The sequence below is a fragment of the Miniopterus schreibersii genome (genome assembly GCF_964146895.1).
Source record: "Miniopterus schreibersii genome assembly, chromosome: 1".
In the NCBI taxonomy this organism is placed as follows: Eukaryota; Metazoa; Chordata; class Mammalia; order Chiroptera; family Miniopteridae; genus Miniopterus; species Miniopterus schreibersii.
This window is the reverse complement of record NC_138101.1, coordinates 119,336,418-119,358,411: the sequence shown is the minus strand read 5'-3', so window position 1 is coordinate 119,358,411 and position 21,994 is coordinate 119,336,418. Positions and strand designations below refer to the sequence as shown.

At 39.6% G+C, this 21,994-nt stretch overlaps 1 protein-coding gene across 1 annotated transcript in view; it reads left to right on the top strand.

Moving 5' to 3' along the window:
- Nucleotides 1-21,994, top strand: part of ITGA8 (integrin subunit alpha 8) — a 171,239-nt gene that overhangs the window by 84,387 nt on the left and 64,858 nt on the right. Inside the window, exons 14-20 of the mRNA XM_081117581.1 lie at nucleotides 6,897-6,942; nucleotides 10,386-10,493; nucleotides 14,684-14,739; nucleotides 15,155-15,309; nucleotides 16,498-16,635; nucleotides 17,125-17,192; nucleotides 18,574-18,721. Of these exons, the coding sequence (XP_080973707.1) occupies nucleotides 6,897-6,942; nucleotides 10,386-10,493; nucleotides 14,684-14,739; nucleotides 15,155-15,309; nucleotides 16,498-16,635; nucleotides 17,125-17,192; nucleotides 18,574-18,721 (719 nt within the window). The remainder of the gene's footprint in view (nucleotides 1-6,896; nucleotides 6,943-10,385; nucleotides 10,494-14,683; nucleotides 14,740-15,154; nucleotides 15,310-16,497; nucleotides 16,636-17,124; nucleotides 17,193-18,573; nucleotides 18,722-21,994) is intronic.

Sequence of the window (21,994 nt, the reverse complement as noted above, 5' to 3'; positions counted from 1 at the left end):
TTTGGGTAATATGGCCATTTTAACTATGTTGATTATTTCAATCCATGAACATGGGAAATTTTTCCATTTTGTTGTATCCTTTTCAATCTCTTTTTAATAGTGTTTTGTAGTTTTCAGTATATAAGTCTTTCACCTTCTTTGTTAAGTTTATTCCTAGCTATTTTTTTCTTTTGGTTGCGTTGCAAAAGGAATTGTTTTTTTCATTTGTTTTCTGAAATTTCTTTGTTAGTATACTAGAAGGCAGTGGAATTTTGTACAATGATTTTGTATCCTGCAACTTTACTGTATTTGTTTATTGTTTCTAATAGTTTTTTAGTAGTGTCTTTAGGGTTTTCTATATACAGAATCATGTCATATGCAAGAAGTGACACTTTTACTTCTTCCTTCCCTATTTGGATGCCTTTTATTTCTTTCTCTTGCCCTATTGCTCTGGCTAGGACTTCCAGAACTAGGTTGAATAAGAGTGGTGAGAGTGGACAACCTTGTCCTGTTCTTGATTTTAGAGGAAAAGCTTTCAGTTTTTCACCATTGAGTACAATGTTAGCTGAGGGTTTATCATATATGTTGAGGTACTTTCCTTCTATTCCTATTTAATGTTTTAATCATAAATGGATGTGGTATCTTATCAAATGCTTTTTCTGCATCCATTGATACAATCATATGAATTTTATCCTTTCTTTTGTTAATGTGCTGTGTTGCATTGACTGATTTATTTGCTTTGTTGAACCATCCTTGTGCCCCTGGAATGAACCCCACTTGATCGTGATGTATTATTTTTTGAGGTATTGTTGTATTTGATATGCTAGTGTTTCATTTAGGATTTTTGTATGTGCATTCATCAGAGATAAGGGTCTATAGTTTTCTTTTTTGTGTTATTGTTGCCAGGTTTTGGCATCTGGGTTATATTGGCCTCATAAAGTGTGTTAGGAAGTATCACCTCTTCTTCAATTTTTTTGAAGAGTTTGAGAAGGATAGGTTTTAAATCTTCTTTGAACATTTGGTAAAAGTTACTGGTGAAGCCACCTGGTTGGACTTTTACTTTTTGGGAGGTTTTTGATGGTTGTTTCAATTTCCTAGCTGCTGATTAGTCTATTTAGATTTTCCAATTCTTCATGATTTAGTCTAGGAAGGTTACATATTTCTAGGAACTTGCCTATTTCTTCTAGGTTATTGAATTTGGTGGCATATAGGCTTTCATAATATTCTAGTATGTTCCTTTGTATATGTGATGTCTCTGGTGACTTCTCCTCTCTCGTTTCTGCTTTTATTTATATGAGTCTTTTCCCTTTTTTTCTTAGTGAATTTAGTCAGGGGTTTGTCAGTGTTATTAATCTTTTCAAGAACCAGCTGTTTGTTGTATTAATTTTTTGTATAGTTTTCTGTTCTCTATTTCATTCAATTCTGCTCTAATTTTTATGATTTCCTTCCTTCTGCTGACTTTGGGTTGCTTTTGTTCTTTTTCTAGTACCTGAGATGTGATGTTAGCTTGTTTACTTGGGATTTCTTTTGTTTCTTGAGATAGGCCTGTAATGATATAAAGTTCCCTCTTATTACTGCTTTCGCTCATCGACACAGATAACAGTACGGTAGATACCAGGGGGGAAAGAGGGGAGGGTGAAGAGGGTCAAGGGGGTCAAATATATGCTGATGGAAGGAGACTGGACTTTGGGTGGTGAGCACACAACACAATATACGGATGATGTATTATAGAATTATACACTTGAAATTTATATAATATTAACCAATGTTACCCCAATAAATTTAATTAAGTTTTTTAAAAACTGTCTCAGTTCCTACTCATACCAACAAAGCATAAAAGTTCTTGGTCCTTGGCTCTCTATCCAACAGTGCCTAGTATTAATCTTTATATCTTTTCCAATTTGAAAGGCCCAAAATGATACCTACTTGTTCCTTTCATTTGAATTTCTTTTTTTTTTTTGTTTTTTAATACTCACCTAAGGATTCATATATAGGGTGGGCAAAAGTAGGTTTACAATTGTCTGTATGGAAAACAATACAATAACTAATGAATAATACAAGGATAAACTCTGTTTCTTGTGCTCACAGCTGTAAACCTACTTTTGCCCACCCCTGTATTTCTCCAAGATGGGAAAGTGAGAAGAGAGAAGTAAGGAGGCAGCAGAGGAAGTGGCTCATGACTGTGAAATGCAGGCGCTCGGGTGGCCACGGTGGTTTCCAGGAAATGACGCTGGTGACTCTCTAATCTAATACTGTCACCACTCTTCCTGCTGTTCCCCCCAGCCGCCCCCTTCTCCTAGGAAGTTTTTATTATTCTCTCCTCCCGGCACCCTGCCCACATCCCAAACGTCCGAGCTACACTCAAAACAAGGCCGATGTTTTCAAAGAGAACTCCAAGCTTTTCTGCATAGATTAATGAAATCGGACTCCATGGTCCAACTGCCACTTTAAAAGCCCAGCTCTTTTCTTCTTCGTCATTTAAAAATAACCGTTTTGGAGAAATGAAATACACAATGGAGGTGTAATACATCTCTTATGACCTCACATTCTTAGGGTTATTTTTTTCTTGCCAACTGATCCTGCACTCATGCTAATGTTCTCATTTTGTATCCTTAAAAGTACTCAGTTGTTCCATCAAAAGCCGAAAGGAAAATAAACTGTTTCTCAGGGAACGTGAGGTGCTAAAAAAGGACTCCAGAATTTTAAGAACAGTTTTTGATTAAGGGGGGAGGACAATTTTAGTTGCCAGTTTTTTCTTCAAGAAAAAAATGAGTAAGTGTCTTTGTTTAAAGAAAGGGACCATTTTGAATTTGTTTGTTTTCAGAATCTGCCTTCAAGAAGTTTCTATAAGAAAGTGAACATTAGGTAATGGTATAAGGCCTGTTGTTTCAAAGTGAGGGAGAAAGTTTGCAGAGTTATGAATCTGAATATCAGTACGAAGATTTCTTTGTTTTCCGACTACCATTTAAATTCCTAAACATGACAGGATGATGCAAGATTAAAAAAATTGTGTGTGTAGGTGTTTGTGTGTGTATATATGTATATGTGTTTATGCTTAAAGACAAATGGTTGATCATAAAAGTTGTATTACTTCATACTGAATTAAATTGGGGGGGGGAGTATGTTTAGTTTCTACTATTCAGAAACCACAAAATAAGAAAAGGTTGATATGAAAAGAAATTCCTTTCTCTTCCTCAATGTACATAGTTCAAATCATTCTTTGTTACATTTAAACTACATCCATGTATGACAGTCAGTGTGTTTTGGACCCCTCTGCTGGTGTTAAAGATGGAAATAAAACAATTCATTTGAACAAAAAAAATATGTGTGTGTGTCCCTATACATTATATGCTTATGTGTGTATGTACACATATATGTGTGTATACATACAGGGTGGAGCAAAAGTAGGTTTACAGTTGTGAGTATGGGAAACACAGTTTATTCTTGTATTATTACTTACTAATTATTGTATTGTTTTCGATATGAACAACTGTAAACCTACTTTTACCCCCACCCTGTGTATATACACAAATATAAATATATGTATATAGAACATACATATAGCACATTGTTTAAATACATATATATGGACACTACATACTACTTATCAAAACAACCATCACATGTTTTGGAAGGACAAACTGGTTATGAACACAGATCAGCAGAATTGTTCTCCTCCTCTAGGGAGACCTGAGAATTTTGAGGTTCTGAACATAAATGCTTCTAGCCTTTTTCAGCAGGCACAATACCAAGGTGGTGTCTCAAAAGACAAACATACTTTTGTGGTAGATAACTGTTTTCTTGGCCTCTGAATAACTGTGGCCACATTCTCATGAAGAAAATTGTGGCCTATTTTGCCAGTTATTTTCTTTTTCCGGAGTAGGAAAATTCCCACCCTAAGGCACAGGAACTAACGTTCCTAGAGAAAAAGGCCTCTTGCTCATGACCCTTAGGAAGGTGTTTGTTAACTTCTCATCTATAACAACAATCTAACCATGGTGCATCCACTATATTACTTTCTCGAATTTTCTAGAATCTGGAGCTTGTGTGTGTGTGTCTGTCCGTATACCTACAAGTGCACATGCAAACATCCAGCAGGATTATCTGTAGCATTAACTGTCTCATTCCTTCACCTCTCTCACATTTGGAATATTATCTCGTACTACTTGCCCCCCCCCCCCTTATTTCACAGGCATTTATAAATCCCTGCTCTGACTCTGGCTCTGTGCCTGGTATTGCGGATGCAAAGATTATTTTATTTCAACCCATGCTGTTCCATAAAGTATTTGTGATACGCAAACCTGAAGATTCCTGCCCTGGACTAGCTTACAGTTCTGTTTTCTTTGCCATTTCCAGAGAGTCAATTCTTATAATTCATGTTGTTTTCAAAATGTCTAATCTTGGTATGTAAAATTTGGAGGCAAAAACAAGGTGTGTAATTCCTCTTGATCAGTTTTCATAATGGAACTCCCCTGTCTGGTGTCCGGTCAACAGATATGGATCAGGCCAAGGGCCACCTGTGTTACACTTGTCTAAATATTGGAGCCCAGGATTGCACAGGAAGAACAGAGTTCATGTTTCTTCAAATCAGTAGTGCTTTTTTCTCTGACATAGTAAAAAGGCACTGATACACTGGAAGGATGAATATAACGGGGGGAAAAAAGTGAAAATAGTTGAAAATGTTGACATTCTGATAGGATTTTTAAAAATGGTAGACTTAGAAACTTTGGCTTCTGCCTTCAAAGATTTTAGCCCTTGGAAAAGAATATTTTATTCCATGAACTATGGTTGTCCAAGTTGTAGCCTTTTTTTTAATGTGTTCTTTAATCTCACAGATATAGAGATCTTTAGATGATCTTCATTTGACTTACTTGAACATTAGCACTCACCTTTTTTAAAATATGGAGCTTTGGAGTCCAGTCCTGAGTTACTTTCTGAACTGGATTCTGTATTGATAAAACAAGAGACATTCTGACCATGGTTTTAACCCTGAAGATGTTTGAGTCTGTTTTTTAAAAAACAAACATTTTAAACAAGAATTATTGTGTCTTAGTTGTCTTCTTCCAGAGTAGACTTTAAGACAAGGATTAGAAAAGAAGCAATTTGAGAAATAATCCAAAGAAAACAACTGCTAAGGGAGTAGGGAAGAGAGGTGTGGAAAGGAAGTGTGTAATCAAAGATTATTATGAAAAGGTTGACACTGTGGGCAACTAGGGCGCTATCTAGCTGGGGAAATCTGGGAGACAAGGAAGTACATGCCTCAGAGTCATCCTGCTTGAGGAGTAAAGAAGCTGTGAGAGCCATTGTCCCTAGTCATTGTCCAGTTCCCATCCATCTTGGCCTGACCAAGAGAAGTGCCCCAGAGGAGACTCATGGTTGTGTGAGTAGGACACTGCTCCCATGTCCCGGAAAGGTGAGTGTCAAGGGAATGTGACTAAATCATCTTCCTGTGCAAACTCCATTAATTCAATTTAATTCCTTGATCACTTTTCCATATAAAGGTAAAATATAGTCCCCCATCCTTCTTTTTTCATTTCTACCTTTGTTCTATAGAATTAACCCATTATAGTTTAAACTATTATAAGTTTTCCTCTGTGGCCATTATTTCTACCACATCCAGTGTTCTCACCTCTACATCTAAATTTTATTCTGCATATTTAGCCATTGTCATTTTTATTTTTGTTTGATTGCATCCACCAAAAATAACCATTATAAAATAGATTAAGAAAAACAGAGTTCTGTCTATATATTAGCCAGCTGCTGAGCTCACCGTGAGCATTACCCTTCAGACAGCCTAAGATTGCTCCACTGCTCAGGATGCTATAACCCAGCTCTACCTCTTTCATAGTTGTGTGAACTTAGTGAATTTATAGGTTAGCCTCCTTAAGTTTTCATTAACTCATCCACAAAATTGTGCTAATAATAGAGACTTCCTAACTTCTTGTTAGGAATCAGTTAAGGTAAATCATTTAGAAAAATTTCTAGCCTATAACAAGTGTCCAATATGCATTATTTATTATCTCTGTTGTCATTGAGATCATTATAATGATATGCCAGTTATTTCATATACTGTGATCACTTTGCCAAAAGTGTTTATTTGTAAAGAGCAAATGGTTATGTGCTGATGATAGTCAAATGTCCCACTTTATTGGTAATACTACTTGGCTCATAGTGTTGTTGCTGGTAGGGGAATAATCAAACAATATACAGGGTGTCCCCCAAAATGTATACACACTGTAACAGCTGAGAGCTCAATTTTGAAAATGAAATGTATTTTAATAAACGCTGCCTTTATAATTTTTCAAAATGTGTGTACACATTTTGGGGAGACACCTTATGTTTAAGAGCCTGGTACACAGCAGGCACTATACACATGCTTTTTCCCTTTTCCTTTTCTTAAGATATGTGGCTTGAGTCTAGAGGATGGGAGAGATTGTGCTATAATTAGCTTCTCAAGCATTTCTAGAAAGCTGGCCTTCCTAAGTCCAGAGGGTTTGAGATTTACTGGTTCATGTGTCATATTGAACAGTTACATGAAGTTCCAATATCCTTTCTAAAATGTGGTAAGAAAGGTGCAGTTTGCTATGCTTACATCCTGCAATCGGCATTTCAGGATGCTTTATGTGCTATTTATTTATTTATTTATTATTATTTTTTTAAAATATATCTTTATTGATTTCAGAGAGAGGAAAGGAGAGGGAGAGAGAGAGATAAAAACATCAATGATGAGAGAGTCATTGATTGAGCCCGCAACCCGGGCATGTGCCCTGACCGGGAATCGAACCCCGATCGCCTGGATCCCAGGTCGACGCTCAACCGCTGAGCACCCCCGGCCGGGCTATGTGTTATTTATGATGATGAGCTTATATTGTTTCTATAAAAGTTGTGCATGTGTTTTGTGTTTTTGTCTTTTTTAGATTTAATTGTGGGTGCATTCGGAACAGGAAAAGTAGCTGTTTATAGGTATGTGGTTGGCGGTATGTTTTTTTAATTGAGATAAATGACATGTAACATTATCTTAGTTTCAGGTGTACAACATAATGATTTAATATTTGTATATATTATGACATGACCACCACAGTAAGTCTAATTACCATTCATCATCACACATAGTAACAAATTTCTTTTGCTTGTGATGAGAACTGCTAAGATCTGCCCTCTTAGCAACTTTCAAATATACAACACAGTATTATTAAATATAGTCACCATACATCGTAGGTCTTGTTTGTCTTATAACTGGAAGTATGTGCTTTGACCACCTTTATCCATTTGTCTGTGCCCCACATGACCCTCGATACCTCTGGCAACCACCTATTTGTTCTCTGTATCTATGTTTGTTTGTTTTTTAATAGATTCCACATATAAATGAGGTCATACGGTATTTATCTTTGTCTGAATTTTTTTCACTTACCATAATACTCTCAAGGTCCTTCCATGTTGTTGCAATGGCAATATTTCACTTTTTATGACTGAATAATATTTCATTGTATATATACACCACATTTTTTCCTCCACCCATCAATAGATATGTTTTTTTACTTGTTTCAAATGCATTTCCTTTTTGTTGTTGGTTTTGCCTTTAAGAGTATATATCCCAACTATTTATTTTAGAGACCATTTAGATGCTTTTTTAAAATTGGAGAAATTTTTGCTCTCATTTTTCCCCTTTCATTTATTCCTCTGTCTTTTTATTCTCATACCTCATGACCAGACTTCCAGCCTCAACTAACATAATATTAAATAAGATATGAGCCCTGGCTGGTGTGGCTCAGTTGGTTGGAGTGTCCTGCCATACACCAAAAGGTGGTGGATTCGATTCCTGGTCAGGGCACTTGCCTGGGTTGCGGGTTCCATCACCAGTCAGGGTCCATAGGGGAGGCAACTGATCAATGTTTCTCTCTCTCTCTCCTTTTCTCTCTCTCTTAAGTCAATGGAAACATATTCTCAGGTAAGGATTTAAAAAATCATAATAAAATATGAATCTTAGCAGAGCTTATAAAGGGAAACATTTTTTGATGTTACTATATTTAAATGCTTCTCTTTGCTTTAGAAATGCATTAAAATGTATTTATAGAGAAGGAATGTGTCGTGGGAGAATGTTACTGTGTCCCTTGGCCTCTAATCAAGTGAGGACACTAAATTAGGGAAAAGAAAGTACCAGCAATTCATAGCCTCCAATAGCAAGCATTGAACATCAGTTCAAATGTGACAGGTCTGGCTTCAAAAACCTGGCAATTCCCACACACTCACAATTTGTAATCTCAGCCAAGTTCCTATACCTTCCTGAGCCTGATTTTTCATCTATAAAATGGTGATAACAATTTACTTTATAAATTTATTTTTGTAAAAGGGTTAAGTGGGAATCTGCCTGTAAAGTACACAGAATAGTAACTGGTAGACATTTGGTGCTCAAAATTTTTAGATTCTTTTTTTTCTTAAAGGGTTTTTTTATTTTATTGTGTGTTTTTTTGTGTGTGTGTGTTTTTGATAACCCTCACCTGAGGATAATTTTTCCATTGCTTTTCAGAGAGAGAGTGGAAGGGAGGAAGGAGGAGGAGAGAGAGAGAGTGAGAAGCATCATTATGAGAGAGAGACATCGGTTGCCTCCCACATGCTTCTGGACCAGGGCCAGGGAGCAAACTTGAAACCTAGGTACGTGCCCTTGAAGGGGAATCGAACTCACTAACCTTTGGTAGATAGACCAACACTCTAACCATTGAGCCACACCGGTCAGGGCTTAAAAAATGTTTTATGGGAATGGGAAACACTAGTTCAGGATATCAAAGACAAAAGTAAGAGAGCTGCCCCAGGTGTTCTGGTCACATACTGCTAACCTAGCTCAACTCCTTGAGAGATTCTAAATTTAGGTTTACTCAAGTAGGTAAGATTTTCTTCTTCACCAGTCCAAAAACATACTCAGAGGACCACTCTACACCAACCACTCTCCACTTTAGGTTATAGAGAATCAGATGATTGAAATACTCGAAGTACCAGAAGGATGAGTTTGTCGTGCCCATGAGGATGCATCAATCAGAGCTTATGGAGTGAAACTGACTGGCAGTCCTGCTGCTATGCTCTGAATCCACCACATTTGCTCCAAGGTCACGTGTTCCATGAGCAGCTCCCAGCCAATTACTGGGCACAACAAGGATAGAAACATAGGCCCATCCCTGTGAGACATGGAGCTCCTCTAACAGGTCACATTGGCTCCCCATGCCCTGGCTGGAGCTTCCTTACAAGGTACCCTCCCTTCCCTTGCTCCTTCACAGGGATCAGCCCTGTGTCACAATCTGGCCATTGGATCCCAGCCTCCTCCACTCTCTCTCCCCTTTTTTTCTCATAGATGTTTGTTCCCTAAATGTCTTATATGTATAATCCTGTCTTACTGTCTGCTTTTCCAAGGACTGGAGCTAACACAGTACTGAAAACAAAATTATATAACAGAATATAGATAAATAGGGTAATGGAGTTTAGGAAAATTCACAGTGGGCCCCATTGTTGTAATCATGAAATTCTCTAAAGTAGTGTCCTAAACAACACTGCCCCAAGGCACAGCCCTCCCACCTGTCAGAGAAAAACCTATGCAATGCAGTATCGTTTCACGCTGCCATCTGGAGACTTGGCTCCCAGCTAGCATTTCTTGGAACCAAGCTTTAAAAACTGTCCTGTCCCCTTTCCTTATGGCTTACATTCTTTTCTTGGAACCAAGCTTTAAAAACTGTCCTGTCCCCTTTCCTTATGGCTTACATTCTCATCTGGTTGTGGGTTTAACTGAGTTCATATTAGTCCCTCTCCTTGAACTTGGCTGCACAGTAGAATCACCTGGAAGGTTTGTTTAACATTCCAGTGCCTGGCCCTGACCCCCGTGATCCTCAGTTTGCCTGTGGTGGGATGTGGGCATATTACCTGTTTTAAAGCTCTTGGATGCTTACATTATACAGTCAGGATTGAGAACCGCTGCTCTGTGTGGAGCTAAATCTGCAAAGTATGGCTAGAAAATGATCAAACTAAAAAGTCATCAATCAGTAAGGTGAGAAAATTTGCAAAACTCAAGTGCTTATGGACACGCATGACCAGAGGATGATCTGTTTTCTCAAATAGGAATATAGATATAGTGACAGATCCCAGAGCAGTATTGTCCAACAATCTCACCAAAATACTACAAACCCACTCCACAAGCAAAGCAGGTGTGTGAAGGCGGCTTTTCTTGTCAGGCCCAGGACATCTTTTATTTGTACTCACCAGCGCCCAGATGTAATTAGTTGAGTGTGGTGCCCACCTGTTTAAGCAGTGAGGCAAATTCTTGACACAAAGGCTGGGAATGTTGGCAGTGGCCTCTAGAAGTGGGGTGGGCTTCTGCCTGTGGCTTCCGTGGCTCATGTAAATCGCGTGTTTTCTCCCTGCAGAGCGAGACCGGTGGTGACGGTGGACGCCCAGCTTCTGCTGCACCCAGTCATTATCAACCTGGACAATAAAACTTGCCAGATTCCAGAGTCTACGACCCCTGTGGCCTGGTGAGTTAGTCCATTCAGATCATTCGGGGATTTTGTGTAGATGCAGCTTCTGGGTCCATCGGTCTGGGGTGGGCCCTGAAACTGCATTTCTTTAAAAAAAAAAAAAAAAGCTCCAAGAGGATGCTGATGCTGCAGATATGAGCAGCAAGCAGTAAGCCTTTAAAAAAAAAAAAGGCCAGGATCTATGACATGATGCTGATCTTTTGCTGTCAACCTATCACCTGAAGGTGTTCTACAACCTACAGGCTCCAGGTGAGATGAGAAGTGCAGGTGTGAACTGTGCAGGTCCACTTATATGTAGATTTGTTTTCAATAGATACAGCTACCCCTTTGTATCTGTAGGTTTCACATCCTCAGATTCAACTTACCATGGATTGAAAACAGTATTTTTGCATCCCCAACCACAGATTCCTAACGATGGATCTAAAACAGTTTCCATCAGTGGTTGGTTAAATCCGCAGATGTGAGGGGCCAACCATTAAGTCAAAACTTGTGCTGCGCGAGGGTCAGTGACCCTAACCTCCACCTTATTCCAAGGTCAACTGTATAAAAACATTTGGAAAAGTTCCTAATGAAACAAATCTTGGATATCTCTTTCAGATTCTTGGCATGTTAAAAAAAACATTAACCAAACTGAAAATACAATAAAATACCTTGACTTTTGCATTTGCATATATAGTGGATACCACTTTTCAGACATATATAATGTCCTTTTTTTCTTTCAATAGCCAAGCTTGGGTTAAATTACTTGGTTTCCTGTACTGAAAACAGATGCCAGTTTTCTAACTTAGCATGTACCGTTAGACAGAAGGTAAACATTATAAAAATAGTGATTTTTGTGTCCTAAACTATATTTTTGTGGCCAAGATCTTATCATCAGGAATAGCAAGAGAATGATGGTGCCTGGGCCTGGGCCATAGGAGAGCCTGGCTTATCCAAGTTCTGAAAGTGTTGCTTCTGAATTTTGCCAGTTATCCAAAGGGACTACAAAATGGAACTTGATTGTCACACAGTCGGAGGAAATGCCACTTTGTTTTTACTGTGTGGGTCCTCAAGGGTCAAAGTCTGTCCTACTGGGAAATTCCAACAGGGTACAGCCCTCTGAAAAATCAGCCAGTACTCGGCATGTTCGTGTTTGAGATTTGCCCTCATTTTCCAGAGATGCAGCCTAACTCAGGCAGTGTGTTTGGTTCCTGAGAATGTCAGAATGCAGTCTTGACCCACAGAAGTTACAGTATTTCCAGCCAGTTTTAGCGTGCTATTGATGGCCTTTGGATAGGAATTCATTCTGAAGTCAAAGCCTTTGAGGGGGGCGGGGGCTGGAGGACCCTGAAGAATTCTTTGAAAAACATCCTTTGCTGGGAGCTCCCCATTCTTGGAGGCCTGTCCTCTCCTTAACCAGCTTTAGAAAGGAGCTGGGAAATGCCCTGAGCACATTTTAAAAGGGTTTAAAACCATAAAATATAATAATGAAAACCTGATCTGAGAAAATATGTGAAAGAACTAGCGAGCATCTATCCTTACCCTGGCATGATTAAATGAACATGAAATGAGCTGTGCCAGCTACGTGGTCATGAGTAGTAGAAACTCAGTATTTCCCCCAGTAGCCCTGTGTGCACATTCACAGCTGAGTGGACTCCAGGCTGAATTCGTTTAAGCATATGTGTGTGGCACACTGATATAAAGTGTTGTTTCAAACTAGTAATTTTTCCAAGGGTTTTTAGTATTTTTATAAAATTTAAGTAGTTTTAACAGATTATGTGATCTGTTCGGTTCTATGGAAAGAACATTACTTTGTAACAAGAAAAGGTCTTTCTTTTCATGAATTGTTTTCCTGGTTGTGTTAAATCGTTATTAAGATAAAATGCATTTGTTTGTGGGCAAATATATAATATATGCCTTTATAGTTATTTATTTGATTCTATTGCATACATTTTCTGAAAGGTGGTTCATTTTCACATTTAAAAATGTTGACTGGTGGCTCAGAGCATTAGAAGATGGAAAGTTCATAGCTGGTTCAGTCTAGAATGTGCTTCTCTGATACCTTTTAAATTTGTTCTAAGAATTTAGCTCAGTTTTTCTAAAATGGTTGAAAGGCGTTTGTTGACTTTCTTTTCTGTAATTGTGGTCTGTATTTAATATAACCTTGCATTGTACATCTGAAAACTATTAAGTAAACTAACCGGGAAATAGCTCTTCACTTCCATTGATGTGAATTTCTTTGTCTTTCAAACAGCTGTGTAGTTTTATAAAGTATCTGCTACTAGAATTTCTAAATTAGAAATAAAAACATAATGCCAGCTCAATCAATCTTAATTGTTAACCAATCAGAAAAATTACAACTATTTAGTAAAAATTTTTCATTTTATAAATTTAAGAGTTTATAACTATCCACTTTTCAAATCTGAAGAAAACTTTAGATATGCCTAACTTTATGTAAAATCTTATGAAATAGGATTGAATTGGTTAGACTGAAAAATGAATTGCTACGTAACTCCTGTTTCACATGTGTCTCATTCTTTCTCCATCTCCCATGGCTATGAGCATTGTTGTATTGCAGAATCATTGTTCCAACCATTACTCATTGGGTTAGGACTAGATTTGTAGTGGATCATCCTGCCTCTGACATATCAGACGCACTATAGACAGTTTTATTTAGAATTTATGTGATGATAGAGCTGAGCCATTTTTTTATTGTTCCAATCAGACCTATTCAGACTACAATGCATATTGTAGTCTGACTATTGACTATGACCATAAATCCTGGTTTGAAATTTTAACTCAATAATTATTAATAATAATTCACAGCTTTCTTGGATAACCAAGGACTTCCAAAAAGAGTTGCACACAGAAAAAAACTCCAATTTTGAAAGCCAGACCTGCTAAGAAATTTAAAGATGCGATTAACTATTCACCTTCCCTGAATATATCTAATTGAAGTAGAAGTGGGCTGGAATTCACGATTTCTCTGGGGAAGTGGTAAAAATGCTGTAATAACAGAGAAATCTCAGGAAACTCTTGGCTTAATGGCATGTGGCAAATTATTTACCCTGCAGGGGAACACTGACTGAGGTCACGGGAGATAGATGAATCCCAGATGTGACACATTTTCATTATGTTTGACACAGGAAGCTGACACATAATTAAAGCATGATTAGGGATTATTTATTCCTTTTGGGTTCTGTAGAAATATTCTAATCATACTATATATTTTGCTGGAAAAAATGTTAAGGCTGTCATTAAATCATACTTAAGTATTTTCTTACATTTTCACTTTCTTAGAAATGTGAAAAGCCCCATCTCAGGGCTTCACATTTGTCAGGAGAGAGGTGAGCCCATTCAGCCAAGGCAGGCAGAGTCAACCGGCCATTTCTCATTCCTTCTATGGCCGCCAAGCAGGTCCAAGTGCAGGTCATCCTACAAAAGCCTTGGCAGACACCTCTCTGGATTATGTTCAGGGCAAAACTATAAAGTTCCCTTGTGCACATGTACTCTCTTTTTATTGTCTTTATAAGCCATATCACTGTGCCTACCTGGCTTGAGGCAGTCACTTGACCCTCCTTAGGTTCCTTCTCTCGCCATTCCCTCTTGTAGTGTTTTTGCCTCAAATTGTAGCCCACTCCTAGCAAGTTCCCCCCGAGTTCCCCTCTTCTTCCCAGCACAGTGGGGATGTGGGTTAATCACAGCACGGTGCTCCATGCCTTTTAGGATAAAATCCAAATTCTTTCACATGACTCAGAGCCTCTTTCCCTCCCCATCCTCCCCTCTTGCTCTAACGCACCAACCGCATTGAGTTTCTTCAGGTTCCTCAAATGGGGTCATGTTCCTGCTCATCTCCAGGCTCTACCACTAGCTGTTCCCCTGATTTACTGCCCAATTCTTCACTCTCTGGCATGTGGAGATATTCATTTATTGAATAAAGGCAACAAGCAATTGATTAATCAATCCATTGATTAAATCAACTCACTTCACCAGTCTTAATTGTATCAGTGTTGAGGCCAACTGGCAGGACACGTGTGTATGTTTTACAAATATATACTGATAAATAAATATATGCATATTAACTTTTTCTGCTGCATGTGCATAATAAGGGAAGTATAGAGGAAAACAGTGTATTCATTTATCTGGGGTGAGATAAGGGAAGATTCAAAACTTTATTAACTAATAAATTATTGACTTATTTTCCATAGCTTTTCCTTAAGAGTATGCGCATCTGTAGAAGGCCAGAGCATTCCAAACACAATAGGTGAGCATGTCTTCACTTTTATGCTCCTATCGTATACTAAAAACAGTCACCCGTAAGCCTCTCCCTGCCCAGGCCACATAGAACTTTTAATGAGCCCTTTATTAATACCCAGATCCCTAGTGTATATTTGGAGCCTTCTTTATAAACATAACTCAAATAATTGGTATTAATATTATCTATAAATACGGAAATAATTAGGGGGGCAAAATGACGATTTGTGTAAAAACCAAGCTTTTCAGCTTGGGGAGTATTTCATAAAATTTTTGTCAGCTCCTGTATTGTTTTTGATCCCAACTATGAAAAAGTGTTTTCTGAGTAAGCGAGCTGAACTAGGCACTCGGTCCTCTGCCAAAGCACTGCATTCACTGAATGCTTTTCCTCTCCCGGTTATATTTACTTTATTTCTGTCCTTTAGGCCTGACCGCCGAGGTGCAGTTAGATTCCCTGAAACAAAAAGGCGCCATTAAACGCACGCTCTTCCTTGACAACCACCAGCCACATGTCACCTTCCCTCTCGTGATAAAGCAGCAGAAATCCCGCCAGTGCCAGGACTTCACGGTTTACCTGCGAGTACGTGCTCCCGAATCACCTTTCTGGCCTCTCACATTCAGAACCACATTCCAGCCATTTTCGCTGTTTAACCATCAGCCTTGTCCACATCTATTTTCGTTTTATTGGAGGAAACTTTATTTTAAGGCTGCACACTCCCATCTCGAGCCTAACTTCCTTTTGCTAACCCGATGATGTGATGCTATTAACTCCCACAGCTTCTTTTTGTTTTGCTCACAATCTTGATAATAGCACTAACTCAGGTGGTTTTCATTTCTAACTGCCTCCCCCGCAAAATAACATAATTTATTTGAATTTTTCTCCTACGTATGTTTGGCCAGATTTTATCAATGTGCGTGTCAGAGCCAACTCAGGAAAACGTTTAGGCATTCGAAGCCTTTATTAAAAGTCATTTATAATTATATATTTAAAGCAGTGGATTTTTAGCAATAACTCCAAACCTACTGTGAAATTTAAAAAGCCAAAATATTTATAATACAATTATTTCATCTTCTTACCAGTTGTGAGGTTATTCTTCCTTCTCAGTTCATCTCCTCCTTTAATGGACTTAGTGAGGGGAAATCTGGGGATGGCAAAGTTTACAAACAAGCTCTACCAAGCTGGGTGCATGACCTTGGAGTCTCATTTTGACCTTGACTGGCACCCAGCTGAAGGGTGCATGTTCACCATGTGGTGTAAGGTGCTCTGTGTGCTCAAGGCTTGCTGCTGGTGCTGCTCACTCACCTCCTCACCTCCCAGGAGCTCTGTTTCTTTTTCCGAAGGAACTTTAAATGTGCTGAAGGTGTTCTGAAGTTCAAGTGGGGGCTTAAAGAGAGGATAAGAGAGCAGAGAATCAAGATGTTTTCTTTCTCTGAGCCCAACCGCATGAAAATATAAATCCCAATTCACAAAACTTTCAACATTTATTGCATATATAAGTATGATTTTTTTTAAATTCACAATTTGGCCAATTTGTGTGAGTTTTGAAGATCTGGACACCCTGAAGATTACCTCTAGAAGCATGTATTTCAGTGAAGCCACAGCTCTAAATGATTCTTCTCTGGACATGTATTAATTAAGCTGGACACTCTACACCGCATCAGTCAGTGTGTGCTTAAGCTCGTGGTGGCGAGGGTCCAGTGCCTTTCACAGCTCACATCTTGCAGCAGTTCACAGAGCCTTCCTTGAGTTTGTGATTATTTTTCCCAGGATGAAACTGAATTCCGAGATAAGTTATCTCCAATCAACATTAGTTTGAATTACAGTTTGGATGAATCCACCTTTAAGGAAGGCCTGGAAGTGAAACCAATATTGAACCACTACAGGGAAAATGTTGTTACTGAGCAGGTAGGTCGTTGGTGGGCGTTCATGGTGTGTCCTCAGTCAGGCCCGGGCATTGCTCCTGAGAACTGAAGATGGAACGCAGCCCCTTTTGTCTTCATTCCTGTGCACAAACATGTAACATTTGGGAGATTTTTCTAACATGTTTCCTGAAACACTGCATCGTTGTGTTTTCGGAAGCCCGTCCCCTTGTGCAACCAAGATTTAATTTGTTCAAAATGTGGCTGTAATGGAAGCAATACAGCCTGTAATCCTCAAAACATTGCCCGAGTCACATTCTTTACAGACATTTCAGGATGAATTGGAATCGGGCTGTTATGTAAACTGGCCTGTATTGGGAGGTCACTGCCTTACATGGGGCTTCTAGCTGGGTAGGGACATGCCTAGTAAAACAAAAGCTTTGGTTTAATCTGTGGAATCGTTCATAATTTTCAAGACAAAGGATGTAATTCAGGTTTTCCAAGTTTATTCCTGATATGTGTTTGCACAACACAGGCTCACATCCTGGTGGACTGTGGAGAAGACAACATGTGCATTCCTGACCTGAAGCTGTCAGCTCGGCCGTAAGTTTAAATAAATAAACTTGTACATTTTATCTAATGGAATACAGGTGTTTATTTAAAGCTTCTCTGGAGAAAGTATACACGCTCAACTACTACAAAAAATATACTGCGTGAAAGTCTTGAGCTTGACTACGCTCTGCATTTGCCTGTGGTTTGGGTCAGTTCTTTGTCACTGGTGTCAAGTGACACACCCTAAGGTTTCGCCGGGGCTGTTTTATCTTTCAGCAGAAGTGAAAAAGAATGTTTTTGTTCAAAGTAAACTCATCTATGGGGTGGTTCAGGTTGTATTTACTTATCTCAGTTCTGTGGGCAGAGGATTCAGAGACAGGCTGGTTCCATCAACACCTTGGCCAAAGCTTTTTTGACAGCATCCCATGACTCAAAGGTATCCTCAAAATTGTCAAAACAAAACCAACTTTAATTTGCTGGAAAAAATGTAATGGCACTCTATGGGGTAAAGCAGAAGGTGTCACAAAATCAAGTAAGAATCAGGGGGCTACCCAGTTGCCTGTAATGGGGAGTCACCAGCCCAGCACTGGTCATTGTGTGGCACAATGATATGGAAAGAAATGAAATTAAGATGTAAAATACCTATGATGGGAAAACACAGATTCATGCTCCTTCACCCTCACCCCCAGGATCTGTCTCACTGCCAGTGTTTGGAATCCGCTTGGTATCTCTCAAGGAGACTTTCTCCAAATTCACAAGTTAGCCAGTGTTCAAAGCAATAGCTTTGATTAAGGGTCAAAAGTGAAATAGGCATTTCCAAACGTTGGTTCAATTTGAAGTTTGGAGTGAATTAAATTTCCTCAAAATACCTCATAATCCTCAGTCAGCTATTTGTGATCTTTTATCTGCCTCTCTTTTCCCTCTTACTGTCCACTTTGCATTACATGTCTCCAGGTCGGAGTGTTTAAAGGTGTCTCCCTTTTTTTCCACAGCTCATCTTACTTCCCGCTGGGTGTTTTCAGGGATGTGCCGGAGCTGTTCATTCTGGCTTGTGAGCCAGTTCTTCAATTTTCTAGAATTTTTGCTGGCAGATTGTTAAGTATGTCAGTAGCTTGACATTGACCACAGTGGGAGGATTCATACCACTGGAATCAGCAAATGCTGCAAATAGTGTTTGGTTTTGGCTTTTTTTTTGAGACCTGGTTGTTAAATATTGACCAGCACATCAGTGGTCAATATTCCTGCCCTTCCCATTCAGACATGTTTCTTTTGGTTCTTCCCATCACTCCTCCATGACCATCCATCTTCTTTTTGTCCCAGTCTTGCATTTCCACATCTTCTGTCCTTCCCTCCCAGATAAGTGCTTAACTAAAATAGCCATGAATATAGAGAAGTATAGTATCTAATGGTTCCTGTTCAACTGCATTTCTAGAGATAAGCATCAGGTTGTCGTTGGAGATGAAAATCACCTTATGCTCATAATCAATGCAAGAAATGAAGGCGAAGGAGCCTATGAAGCGGAGCTCTTGGTGACCATCCCAGAAGAGGCCGATTATGTCGGGATTGAGCGCAGCAACAAGGTAATGCCTACAAAGTATTTGAAGTAGTAAAGCACTAGGTATATTTTGAAGTCAAATCAGTGTTAAGCGGAGCCATCTTAGCTGAGAGTTTCTTCCTAAATAAAAGAGAACAAAACGGCACTTTACTTTGTTAATCATCATCACAATGAGCCAGGAAAGGGGGGGGGGTGTCTTAAACAGCTTTAATATCTTTCTTGGCCATAAGTGCAAAGATACATTGGCGAAAGTTTGAGAGCCCAAGACAGGAAGAGAATGCAGCTGGCTGAAAGAAGCCGCTTACCAATTGATGGATCTATCAGTTAAATTCACAAGCTAACTCCTACCCTCACTGGCTGTTTTCAGGCCTTTGTTTTGAGTTCCTTTAAGTTTCGAGCAGGTCACAGGAGATCTGGTTCTCATTATAGCTTGTGGAGGAAGGTCCAGCCAATCCCAGCTGAGCACTGATAACAACCTAGACAGGCACTGGAAAGGAAACACGGTCATTTTTCTTTCTTCGTGGTCCACCTTTTCTGGACTGGGACCAAGAAAAGCCAGGTCTTCGTCATTTGCCAGTCCTGCAATGCCATTATTTATTAAACTGACATGGGTGCTTTTTATAGTCTTTCCTTCCTTGTCAGAACATGAATCTTCCCACTCAGAGTACCCAAAGGTCCTGTTGTGTTTATAATCGTTTGGTCTGAAAAGCCATTACAAATGCATTGTAGGGTAACAGAAAGTATCCCTCCTTTTCAGAAATATGCGGACTCACTATTAAAGGCAGAGACCAAGTTTAATATTCTTTCGTGGTCATCCTGGCGCTTCACACAGAGCTAGGCACAGTAGGCACTCCCTAACAACTTGCTGATGGATTTGTTCATTAAAACTACTATATGTTAAATGCATGCGAGTTTCCAAATACTGCATATTCTGAGGAATTTGACCTTGCTAAAGATTAAATAATTTAATGAAAAATAATTCCTCTAAAGAGATGTTAACAAATTGCTATGATAATAGGCATTGAAAACATTGAGAATATAAAATTCTCTATCCACACGTCTAGTCTCATGGTTTAGATTTTGATTAAATTATCTTCTTAGTAAAAAATAAATCCAGGAGGGTAATAATCATGTATCTATGGCAGTCATAAAATCATTTTAAGTTTATGTTGAAGAAATTCATAGAAAAATATCACCTACAAATACTTCCATGCAGATAACACATAAACAACCCCCCCAAAATGAGCTCAAGTATGTCATTTTTCAATGTTCCAGGGCTCCACTCATTTTTATTTCAGTTCCCTTCATGCCACTCCTCCTCTGGCTTTGTCAAACAGAGCGTCTCTTCTAGAATGTTTTCCTTTTAGCAGAACATCCAGTTTACTGTTCACTTTGTTGCGAGGAAAACATGGGAGAGCATTGACTGTTTCTGTCTTTGCAGACGTTACCCATAATCTCAAATGAATCCTTAACTATTCTTCTTCCAGTTTCCTTGGGACAGAGACTTAGCTCAGTCTCTGAATTTTACATGACTAAGCCACATTCTAATTTCTTCTTTGTTTTTAAGCAGTTTGAGGCTTGTGTATCTTTTCATTTCCATTTTTGTTTTTTATTTATTTCAGAGGAAGGGAGAGGGAGAGAGAGAGAAACATTGGTTGGCTGCCTCCTGCACGTCCCCTACTGGGCCTGTGCCTGACCGGGAATCGAACCGGCGACCTCCTGGTGCATGGGACAACGCTCAACCAACTGAGCCGCACCGGCTGGGCTCTGTGTCTTTTTATTTAAACACAGTTCAAGTTTTTTTAAACATTTTTTTCTCTCAAGGGGAAGAGTATTGGTATTATCTGATCGTAAGTGTTGTTACTCTTTTGTTGAAAACATTCCTCTTTTCACAGGTGTAGAGGGGTCACCTCTTCTCTGGACACCTTACCTGAGCCAGCCGTTATCCTTCCCTGTGGCAATCTTCCTTCTAAACTTTTCTTGGAATAAAGACCTATGTGCTTTATCTTTTATTACTATTGCAGTAGTAAATTATATGTAACATAAACTTTACCATTTGTAACTGCACAGTTCAGTGGCATTAAGCACATTCACACTGTTCTGCAGCCATCACCACCATCCATCCACAGAACTCTTCTCGTCTTGCAAAACTAAAACTGCACCCATCGGACACTTACTCTGGATTCCCTTCTCCCCTGTCCCTGGTGACCACCATTCAACTTTCTGTCTCTGCGAGTTTGGCTTTTCTGGGTTCCCCATACGCTGCGCTTCACTCCTCCGTCTCGCACCCACTCCCGCTCCCGCTCCTCCTGCCCTCCGTTTCCTCCCGCAGACTGGCAGCAGAATGCCCCTGAGTTCTGAAGCCTGAGCTCGTCCTGAGTCTCTCCAGTTCACATCCTCTCCTTCTAACTGCCGCTGTCCCTGCCTTCACGCAGGCTGCAGTGATTTTATCAGGTCCTGTAGCAGTCCCCTCATCCGGGCCCTTATCTCCCCGCCTCCGGTCCCTTTCCCTGCAAAGGAAGCCCTCCTTCTAAGATGCAAACCTGACCACATCCGTCTCTTGCTTAAAACCCTCACTGGCTCCCCATTGCTTTTAGGATAAAGTCAAGATCCCTGGGATGACTAACAGGCCCTTAGTTATATCACCTCTAAATTATATACCTCGTCAGCCGCATCACTGATCATGGATCCTTTCCTTTACCCCCACCCTCACCGCCAGCAGGGCAGAAGTTCTTTTCAGTTTCTGTGACAGCCCTGCACGCTCTCACCGGAGAGCTTGTACCTGCAGTTCCTTCTCTCTGACCCACTAACTACTCCCTTCTCCCCTGTACCCTGCTTGCTTCTCTCTACCCATCCGTTAGGCTTCTGTTTCCTAATGACAGAATGCGAACATTTATTTTGCAGTTGCTATGGGTTGGGCACTGCTCCGAGCTCCAAGCTCCTGCCTATAGTTAACGTACGTAATCCTCATAACAGCTTTATAGAGAAGCGGCAAGGCTACCATCATCTCCATTTTCTAGATAAGGGGAAACTCAATAACATGCCTGAAGTTAGACAGGTAATGTGCAGCAGAGCCAAGACTGAAACCTCCGCTGTTAGGGCCAGGCCCTCGTTTGTAACCACCGATGTGCTCTGCCCCCACCAGCTTAGGCCTCCCTTCAGATGCCTCTGCTGGTTGCTTAAGTCTATGTGCATTTCCTCCTCTGTCGCTAGGAATCTCTCCTACTGTGAAACTTTAACAAACTGTATTAATTGTGTTTTCATTGCTTGTTACAATTGCTTGTGATTTCTTACTGCA